Source organism: Raphanus sativus, chromosome 8, assembly GCF_000801105.2.
Source record: "Raphanus sativus cultivar WK10039 chromosome 8, ASM80110v3, whole genome shotgun sequence".
NCBI lineage: Eukaryota > Viridiplantae > Streptophyta > Magnoliopsida > Brassicales > Brassicaceae > Raphanus > Raphanus sativus.
In genome coordinates this window covers 23529359-23539395 of record NC_079518.1, presented here as the reverse complement: position 1 = coordinate 23539395, position 10037 = coordinate 23529359, and the positions used below count along the sequence as shown (strand labels likewise).

General features: G+C 35.2%; 1 protein-coding gene and 2 long non-coding RNA genes across 7 annotated transcripts; 2 read left to right on the top strand and 1 right to left on the bottom strand.

Annotated features, from left to right (window-relative positions):
- Positions 1–4: 4 nt before the first annotated feature.
- On the bottom strand, positions 5–1305 carry LOC130498910 (KH domain-containing protein At2g38610-like). Of its 3 annotated transcripts, none has more exons than XR_008937945.1 (4): positions 1072–1299; positions 885–976; positions 320–662; positions 5–246 (listed from the first exon to the last, which is right to left on the bottom strand). XR_008937945.1 is itself a non-coding variant. In XM_056992743.1 (4 exons), exons 1-3 carry the CDS (start codon positions 1158–1160, stop codon positions 467–469), a joined length of 441 nt encoding a protein of 146 aa, XP_056848723.1. In that variant the 5' UTR covers positions 1161–1305; the 3' UTR covers positions 5–246; positions 320–466. The 3 variants fall into 3 exon arrangements, 2 of the variants coding, with proteins under 2 accessions (XP_056848723.1, XP_056848724.1); XM_056992743.1 differs by having other exon boundaries at positions 320–672; positions 831–976; positions 1072–1305; XM_056992744.1 differs by having other exon boundaries at positions 320–672; positions 1072–1300.
- Positions 1306–2930: 1625 nt separating this feature from the next.
- On the top strand, positions 2931–4735 carry LOC108834063 (uncharacterized). 3 transcript variants are annotated; one of them, XR_008937377.1, is made up of 3 exons: positions 2931–3406; positions 3616–4115; positions 4339–4735. It is a non-coding gene; the product is annotated as an uncharacterized LOC108834063 (long non-coding RNA). The 3 variants fall into 3 exon arrangements; XR_008937376.1 differs by having other exon boundaries at positions 2934–3406; positions 3616–3703; positions 4265–4735; XR_008937378.1 differs by having other exon boundaries at positions 2936–3406; positions 3616–3703.
- Positions 4736–5766: 1031 nt separating this feature from the next.
- Positions 5767–6559, top strand: LOC130499229 (uncharacterized). The gene is made up of 2 exons (XR_008938111.1): positions 5767–5920; positions 6065–6559. It is a non-coding gene; the product is annotated as an uncharacterized LOC130499229 (long non-coding RNA).
- The last annotated feature ends 3478 nt before the right edge of the window (positions 6560–10037 follow it).

The following is a 10037-nucleotide window of genomic DNA, read 5'->3' as shown; positions in this document are numbered from 1 at the left end:
TCTCTCAGCAATTGCAAAACTTGGTTTTATAATGCCTCTTGTTCTCATGGCTTGTTCTATGATGAGTGTGGAACGTTAAGTTTTGTCTGAATCTCATTCTAAGGATTATCACGTAGCTCCTTGAGCCTATTCACCACGTTTTGAGCTAGAATCTTCATAAGCTTTTAATACTACAGAACCAGGTGAAGAAACAATCACAGGAACACCTTCATCAGAACCTTCTCTGATCTTCATTTCCAATGGAATCTGCAAAGACAACCGAGAAGAATCAAGCAAGACTAAAGCAAAAAAATAAAAGCATCGGTTAGTGAGTACTGACATTAGGATAGCTATATATTGGAATCTCCAGACGCAATATCCTTTTGACAGTGTATGAGCTGGGACTTCCAGGTGCACCTTGCCAATCCATTGTCATTCCAGGTGTTCCACAATGCTCAAACAGATGCAACACAACGCAGTCACAATCTTAGACAACACAAGTACAGAGCTTAAAACAGATGATGGTAATACCTCCTGAGAGAGAAGCTCTGTTCCAAGCAGCTAAACCGGAGTTAGAGACATTAGACATAAGATTAGAAGAAGCCATTGGACTGGGACTTCTGTGTCTGAGTCTATCAAAATCGCCGCCAAATCCTCCTTGGTTAGGCATCATTCCAGATACCCTGAACATCTCTGAAACATCAATCAATGAATCTTTCAAACGAACAACAACAAGGCAACTGAAAGACACTTAAATGCTAGTACTACTAAGTAAGTATTTTGATTGATTCAATAAGACCAAAACTTAAGAAACAAATCAAATGAGACTAAAACACCATTGATTGGACTACCTGATTTGACTCCCAAAAATGAGTTCCGAATCAAGAATCTTGAAAAGGACAAACCTTGATTCAACAGGCGGCTGCATATGGGCAAGACTTGCATAAAAGGTGTAAGCTTTTGATGTTCAACGAGAAGCTCCGTCAAGTACTGAGAGCTGTTCGAGAGACAAGAAAGAACGAATCAGATCTGTTAAAAACAAAAACAAACAGGAGTGTTCTTTTCGAGAGAAGAGATCAGAGAGACATATACCTGTCGATCTCAGGAGTGCTTCTGATCTGAGGAGAAGCAGCTCTAGCAGGAGAAAAGTAAGACGAGTTGTTGTTGTATAATCCAGACATGACTCATCTTCTTCTTCTTCTTCATCTTTCTCTAGAAGCGTACACAATACAAGAGCGAGAAAGGAGAGATAGATCGTCAATGGCGAAGCCGAGGATAACGTCGGAGATCGTCTCCTATAATTGATTTCCAGTTCTGTATTTTTTTTTTAATAACTCAAAGGAGAGGGCATAGAGGTAAATTATCTCTTTAATGAATCAAAAGTGCTAATTTGAAAATAAGAACTTGGTTTAGTGCTATATGAGTCATTTGTTCTAATTATTATGTATTTTCTTTTTAATATAATTTAAGCACTCATAAATGTTTTTGAAATTTTTTCATTGAAAAGTATAAATCTTTATTAAAAGTATATAATTTTTTATTGAAAAAATTAACCACATAATAAAATTAATTTATCAGAGTTATACCAACTTAATTCATTAAGAATAAAGTTTAATTTTTCTAAACATAAATACTCATAAAGTTTAATTTTTCTAAACATAAATACTCATAAGACCTGGATGTTAGGGTACCCGTTCTGGTACGGATCGGTTCTTTCGGGTATCGGGTTTTTCGGGTTTTGAAATTAAACCTCATTCATGTATTATAAAATTTCGGGTAGGGTTCGAGTCGGGTCTTTCCGAGTCCGAGTGGATTCGGTTCTCATGCATAAGAACCTGAAAATAATCAAATAATCAAATAACCAAAGTATCTAAAACGGGTTCGGTTATTTGTACTCATAGTAACCAAAGTATCTGATTCGGTTCAAATTTTTGTATCCAAATTACTCAAAAGAAACCAAAAGTAACCAAAAATATTTATTCTATACAGTTTTTATGGGTAAACTTTTATCCAAACTATCATATTTTATCCAAAAATACTCAAAAGTACCGAAAATAACTACTATAGTTAACTTATAATATTAATTTAAAATATTAAAATAATTATAAATATAATTATAACATATATTTTTAGATATATATTCACATTTCAGATATCTTCTGATGCGGCCATCAAACCAGTAGCTGAACCGGAGGTTCCCCAAACTGTCCAAAACAACCCCCTAGGCGATACCAGCGACATAGGTCCAGTCCACGGCGTATATCTCGACAACCAAAAGGAGTTTTGGAATGAAACCAATTTTAGTGGATTCTACACTCAAGAAGGAGTCCAGCCCAATTGGAATTTCCAGAAAAGCTTACCGGACCAAGGAGTTATTGATTTTACAAACTAGAGGTTTTCCAGCCCATCCAGTTGCGAGTATCAGGCTTTAGAAGTGGATTTCAGTCCAAACACGAGGCGACCTTCTCCAGAATTAATAATGGGCTTCAAGAGGGATTTGTCAGCTATTCAGGAAGTCTAGCGAATTGGTCAAGAGAAAACCAAGATACAATCAATTTCCCAAAACTGGTCAAACCGACATCAATTTGGGAAAGTTGCCAACCAATTCGATTTGGTCCGATCCAAACCTATTTGTGGAAACCAGGAGATGCTCTAGACCAAACAGAAGACAAGGAGGACGTCTTTAGATGCACCAGCCCCCAGGAGATCAGGCGGATCTCTCTCTCCAACAACTTTCCATATCCGGCTGCACACTACAAGAAATATAGGTATCGGTAGCAGTTCACGGTAACACGAATTTACGAACTGCTACTAAAAACGCAAAAAATCGGATCATAACTCTACCGTAGCATTAAATTCGAGCTACGAAAAAAATTTCATTAAACGGAAACGGAAAAATCAGTTTCGCAGCAGAAATATCATTTTGGAGGCAAAATACTTAAGGTAAAATTTTATTTTTCCGCCACTTAACAAAGAAAAGCTATTTTTTCAAAGAAAAAAGAATTCATTCATCCCTTCCCTATCTTTCTTCTCCTCCATTAACAGATGAACTTTCTCTCTCACTAGGGTTTCTTTCGACAAAACAAAGCCATTTCTCGATCAATGGAAACTCCAATCTGCGATCCCACCCCTAGTATCTCAATCTGAACATGACTACTCAAGCCGCGACACCGCCTGGTCCTCTGCTCGTTTCACGCCGTCCTCGTACTCTCCTGCTCCAGATCGTCATCTGCTATCCCTATGCCGTCATCGTTGGGCTCCAGATCCGGCGAGAGAAAGCTTTGATCCTCTCCAATGGTGGAAAGTTTTACGTATTTGCAAGACAGGTCCCTCAATTTCTGATCAGCCCGAGTTTGAAGATGGTTCTAACGATGAGTTTAAGCAAATATTTCAGAATTTTAACTTCAGGGAACTTGATTCCTTTGAGGTAAGACTCTTTTGATTCTTGAACTGGAAAGTTCTTGTCTTTATAGCTAAAAAGTCGATCTGTTTTGGTAAGCTTGTTGGGTGTGTGCTTTTTGTTCTTACATTGTGTATTATTGTATAAGAATCATTTTCTATTGTATGGTTGTGAGATTTAGTTCAACATGGTTTCTCTGTCTTTGATTGTTCTACTTGGTTTTTCCCTTTTTTCAGGGAACAAAGTTATAGATGAATCTCGTAGCATGAATGTTAAGGACAAAGTCACAAAACCCCAGATTTGGGATACTGCTGGTGAAGAAAGGTTTCTTCTCGATCTGTGTTCTTTACTGACCACTCACTCTGCTTTCTTTCTCAGCAATCTCCTGCGTGTAGGATAAGAAAGTAGTTTCTTTTGTTGCAGCCAAGTTGAAAATTGTAATCTTTTCTGTTGGGTTAAAATTTTGGATTTGGGTGCTTAGTATATCTCATAAGTTGCCTTTTCTTTAGTTCTTTCGCTCTGTTTCAATAGCTAACTTTGGTGTTTCCTTATATGAAGTGGTATGGGTCCTGATTTCCAGAGTCAGTTCATAGATATTCGATGCCCATCGTTTGCCTCTCGCGTTTGAGTACTTTAATGAGGAGTTGTCTGGTGGGCAAAGTTGCACACGAGTGCTTATTGAACTTAGTGGAACTAGTCAAGAAACTATCAAATGATCTAGATAAGAAATTACCACGTATGTTTATTTCTTCTTTCTTCAAGAGTGCATTCTCATACACAATACTTGTTTCTGTTTGGTGAGTTACTTGCATCAGAGGGCTTGTCTTATGTCTGAGTCGCCTTGTGCTGTAACTAGAATGTATTGAAACTGCAGTTGAATCACAGGTCGTTTTAAGAAACCTAGTTGCACTCTGTTTCTTGCAGTTTCATATATCTTACAAAGATCTTAACTTGCTCAGGTTGGAGGAACCATAGTTCGAGTTGGAGGTATGGCAAAAGGCTCCTTGATTATTCATCCAAACATGGCAACTACGCTATGTGTGCCGGTACGAGGAAGGATCGGTACTTTTTGCCGGTGCGTGGAGGCTTGTTGCGGTGAAGAAAGAAGATACGGCTTAGCGTTGATGTTGAGGTCGTGAGGGTTTGGGAAGTGTGTTTATAGACACTGTTAATGTTGCATTTAGTAACCAGGTAGTTAGTGAATGTAGTGGTCGCCTTGGAGATTCAGGGGAAACCCGACTGCCATTGATTTTCATAATGGCATTAGTAATTTTATATGTTGAAGCACTCCTGGTTACTAATTTGACAGATTCTGTTTAAAATGGTCAATGAAATTTTATTTTAGTTATTTACTTACTGATAGTAATTAACTATAAAATCCAAAGATAACACAAAAGTAATATCATAAAAAAAAACGAAAATCCAACACTAGTTATAAATCTAACAAAAACAATATTTTTTTTTACTTCATGTTCTAACCCCTAAACATGCCCTAAACCCTAAATTTATCCTTTAACTCCAAACTTTATTTTCTAAACATTAAAAAAATTGTCTACATAAAATATAAATAAAAACACGATTTGTGATTTTTTTAACTTTTAAATTTTATAAATTTATAATTAATTGTTTAAATCTTAATTATTAGATTTAAATCCAAAACACAAAGTATGTTTTAAATCTTTGACTCTAATTTTTCACACTATAACCTATAATCTTAAAATAAAACTCAAAGTTCGATTTTAATCTTCATCTATAACTTACAAAGCATAAACCTTAAAATCTTCAATCAAAATATATACCCTAAGCCCTAATTTCAAATATAAACCATATCTAATAAATTAAAATGTATATACCCTAAAGGCCTAAACCTTACATATATACTTCAAATTACATATCTCAAAGCATTAAACCATATTACATATTTCAGATATATTTTAAAAATTTAAACTTAAACTCCAAATACATTTTAAACTTCAAGCCATATACTTAATTTTAAATCTTTAACTCTAAACTATAAAACTAAACCACAAACCTCATATTAAACTATATCATAAAACATTAGAATTTTAATTTTTAATATTTTACTCAATCACACAATATGTCAAAATCTTGATAGAAAATTTAGATTTCAAATTTTAAATTAAAATATCAGATTATTTATAGTTTTAGATAATTTATATAATAACTATAAATAAATAAAAAGATAATTAGTGTTGTTTTTTGTGAGCCATTGATGAAATTAGATCAAAGGCCAAAAATAACTCTTTTATCAATCCCCGTCCTTCTTTTCTATTGGTCAGGCGTGGATAACCATTTTAGCCGTTAGATGGTATCGAATCCAACGTCTGATATTAATTTATTTTTTCATTTATTTTTTAATTATTTTCGCAGATCTGCGCGTTAGAGACGAGAGAGAGAGAGAGAGAGAGAGAGAGAGAGAGAGAAGAGATGGAGATGGTCGATCGAGAGAGAGATCTGATTTCTAGGGTTTTGCCGATTGATTCCTTGTCTGCTTTCGGTCCTATCAACAAGCGATTTAGGGTTTGTTCTTCCTCTTATTTTTCCAATTAGCTAAGTTTCTTTCGTTTCTCGTTTCTCTAACTGTATCTGGTAAGAATTATTAAGTTTCGCTCGTTTTTTATCAAAGTTTCATTCTTTTTATGCTCGTGTTCATGGGTATTGCAGAACAGACAGTGGATGATTTACAAGGCTTCAAGGCTTAGTTTCAATTTCTTCTGTCCAGAGCTCCTACAGGTACCTCTCTGTCTCCCCTTTATTTTCTCTCTCTCTCTCTCTCTGAATCAGATATTTTTTTTCTTGGTAATGGTGGTGGTCGTGACAGAGCTTGTGGTCATGACCATAGAAGGCGTTCGTGAGCAGTGGAGTCGTTTCTGAGAAAATGCGGTGGTCATGAGCATAGGCGGCAGCGGCGGTCGCGAGCAGAGGAGGCGGAGAAGAAGACGCCCCGGAGATGGAGGCGGAGAACACGCACCGGAGATGGAGGCGGCTTGGTTTGATTATTAGGTTTTCTGGTTTTGGTTAATTTGGTTTAGTTTTCTGGTTGTATGTTTAGATTAGTAAACCAAGTCTGGTTTAATTTTTCTTGTTGGTTTAATATTGTAAAACCAGTTTTGTTTGTATACTGATTTTATTTATAATAAATATTTATTTTAATTATAATTAATATTCGATTTAATTTTCAGCTATTTAATTTTTAACAAATTAATTTAATTAATTTCTTCAGTTAAATAACTAATTCAATTAATAATTTTTTATTTTTTTTTAGTTATAGCATTATATCTCTGTCATAATAAATTATTTTATAGCACTAAATAGAAGCCATAAAAATGTATATAATAGCAAAAATGAGATGCTACAAAAATGTATTAATGTAACAAAAATAAAATGCTATAATATCTGTGTTTATTATAGCACACAGAAAACGCTACGATATAGGGGGAGTCTACCATAGCTGCGGCTGTCATAGCGTAAGTGTTTTCGCTACGAAAACGATATGGTAGCGTTTTTACGGTGCTACTAATACTGATATTTCTTGTAGTGGCACCACATGTATTCAAGGAAACTCTTCTCCACTTAATGAGCAAGGACCAACGGCTCTATTCCTTTAAACCAGAAGAAACACAGGCCCTTATGAGATTACTCAGCAGACAGAGACTCATATTTCGTGGATATTTCACCAGGATATCAAGATACAAGATCAGTCTTCTCCAAAGACAACAAATCAGCCTAACGGCTAGTTTTCAAGGAGCCATCAATTTCTTTGCTTCCAAGTTTATTATTTCGATTTTTATTTCTTTCCTTATGTCCTTTTATGACTGTTAGAGTCTGCTTATGTCGAGCCTATAAAGCTCTAGTATTTTCTTCATTGTAAAACAACCATCTTTGAAAGTAATATGAATTATTCAGTTTTCTAATTTTCTTAAAACTATTGTTCTAAGTCTTTTGAGATTGTGAGAAGTAGCTCCAGAGCACCTTGACTTATCAAGACTCCTTTCCATAGTTTCTGGTAGCGTCGTCAATCCATCCTTCCTTCCATCCCATTCATTTGCCAAGCTTGAGAGAGTTACACGACCAGCAAGCAAAGCACCATCTCAATCCACTTCAATCATCAACTGATTAGGCTGAGAGAGACTTCAGTCTAGCAGCCTAATTCTATCCTATCCTTTGTTTATTTATCTTGTTTTATTCTTATTATCATCAGCATCTCATTCATATTTCATTTGTTTCTGTTTTGCTTTATAAAGACTCATAAAACTTATAAAAATCTATCTTCTTTGTTTTCAGGTTGAACCTCAGCTCATCAATTTATATAGTCTGATTTCCAGGCTGTATCATCTTCGGATACTCATTCGGTTCTCGGTTTGGGTCGGGTTCGGGACCGGTTCGGATATAGCAATTTAAACTCATTCGGATATTTACCATGGGTCTGATGGGGTTCGGGACCCTGATTTTGGGTCGGTTTCGGGTTGGTTCTTCGAGTCCGGAAATTGTGCTCAGGCCTATACTCTTGTAATATGAAACACGATAAAAAAGATAAAAGCTTAAATCTTTTTATAAAAACAAATATATGAAAATATGACATTTACTAAATATTGTCAATTTAAAAAAATAAAGGAAAAAAAATCCGCGCTTTTAAAGCGCGGATCAAAATCTAGTAATAATTTATTTAATTTTCATACATTCTTGTAGTGATATAGTATTAAATGATAGGTATATTTAAATGACTGTCTAAGGATAGTTAATTTAAAAATAAAAAATCACACATACAAAGTTATAACTTCTAATTTAAATACATAAATTAACAAAAGAAACTATATAGGAATTTCCTATTAGTTCATACAAAAATTGAAATAAAAAATGGTTAAAGCTTCACACAAGTCTTCTTCCAATGTCGTTCGAGAAAGAAGAAGACATTCGAGCATACACTTCTCATGGTACGCAGGTCTTCGTTTACAAGATCCCGCGCTAACCACATCTGTCGGATACAAGTGCACTGAATGGCTTCAGTCCGATAAGATATGTTCTCGTAGACTCCACATTGTATCATACATACAGACTCATATCTGTCGGATACAAGGTCCGCTTCGAGATCCGGTTAGAAGATTCGAACTCCGACGATCTTTTTTTTGTCATCAAACATACAGACTCATATTAACTCCGATGATCTATTTGCGGCTTGTTTAGTGGATCCCATCAGGAGAGAGAACTCTGTCAAGCTGTCTTTGGATTTATTTTAGGTATTTCGTTCTAAGCATCGACGATGGGTGAAGGAAGTATGCATTTATCGAGTTTATGGTTCGAGGAGAGGAACAAAGCGTTTGATTTCAGTGTGGCCTTTTGTCGGATCATGAGAAGTACACGAGAAGGGAGAAAGAGAGGGGACTTGGAAAGGAGTGGAAGAGACGATCACAATGATATACAATCATAGATTGAAGGTAAGATCAATGTGTAAGACCTGATCACTTGGAGAAACCAAAGTGATACAATGCTTGAAAACTGATTCATTCAGATGTGTGGTTATAGCATTGTTGGCATTGGCGTTTTCTCTCTCTCTCTCTCTCTCTCTCTCTCTCTCTCTCTCTCCTCTCTCTCTCTCTCTCTCTCCTTCTCTCCTCTCTCTTTTGTTCGTAGGCATAAGATGTAGTCTTTATGGTTTGTGATGAGATTAGAATGAGTAAACGTCACCACTTTAAGTTACACATCTCTTATTAGTATCTCATCAATACACTATTTCACAAACGAAAGAATGTCACTGTTATTTTTCTTTCTTCAGCCTTGCGGCCCAACGGCTCCGGCCTTACGTTGTCCATAGACTTTATGGCCCAACATCACACTATTGCGTTGTTTGAACCAAAAGATAAATCTCAACGGCTCTTAGGCTTCCTCTTCTTCAGCAATAACTAAAAAAAAAGAAATTTTTTTATGGGATGAATTTTATGACTAAAACAAATTTATACCAAAAATATTTGTATAACTAAACGAAATATTATATAAACAATTATTGTATTATTGAAGTGAAAAATACAAAATCATTTTCTGCTACATTGGAAATGGAAAATATAACGCCAACCCCTAGCGCTGTCTAGCCATTCACAATTGGCTAAATATAGAAAGCCTAACACTTTTGACCTTTTTTCTGCCGTTAGTTAATTACGCCTTCTTTTATCTCAAATGAAAAATTGACACATTCTTAAGAAAAATACCAAAATAGCATAAACTCAATGCTAATATGAAATTGGCATCATCTAACAGTCGATCCAAAATATCCAAAATGCCTCAAATCGTATGGCTAAACACAATCTTCATATATCTATTAAATTCACTTATGTGTGATTTTTCTTATGTGTCATTCATATATGAAGTATTGTCAAAATGCATAAAGAAATATAACGCCAACTCCTAGGGCTGTCTAGCCATTAAAATGGCTAAATATAGAAAGCCTAACAATTTTGACTTTTTTCTGCCGTTAGTTAGTTACGCCTTATTTTAACTTGAACGAATAATGCTAATATGAAATTGGCATCGTCTAACGGTTGATCCATCCAAAATGCCTCAAATCGTAAGGCTAAACACAATCTTCATATATCTACTAAATTTGCTTATGTGTTACTTTTCTTATGTGTCATTCATAAACGAA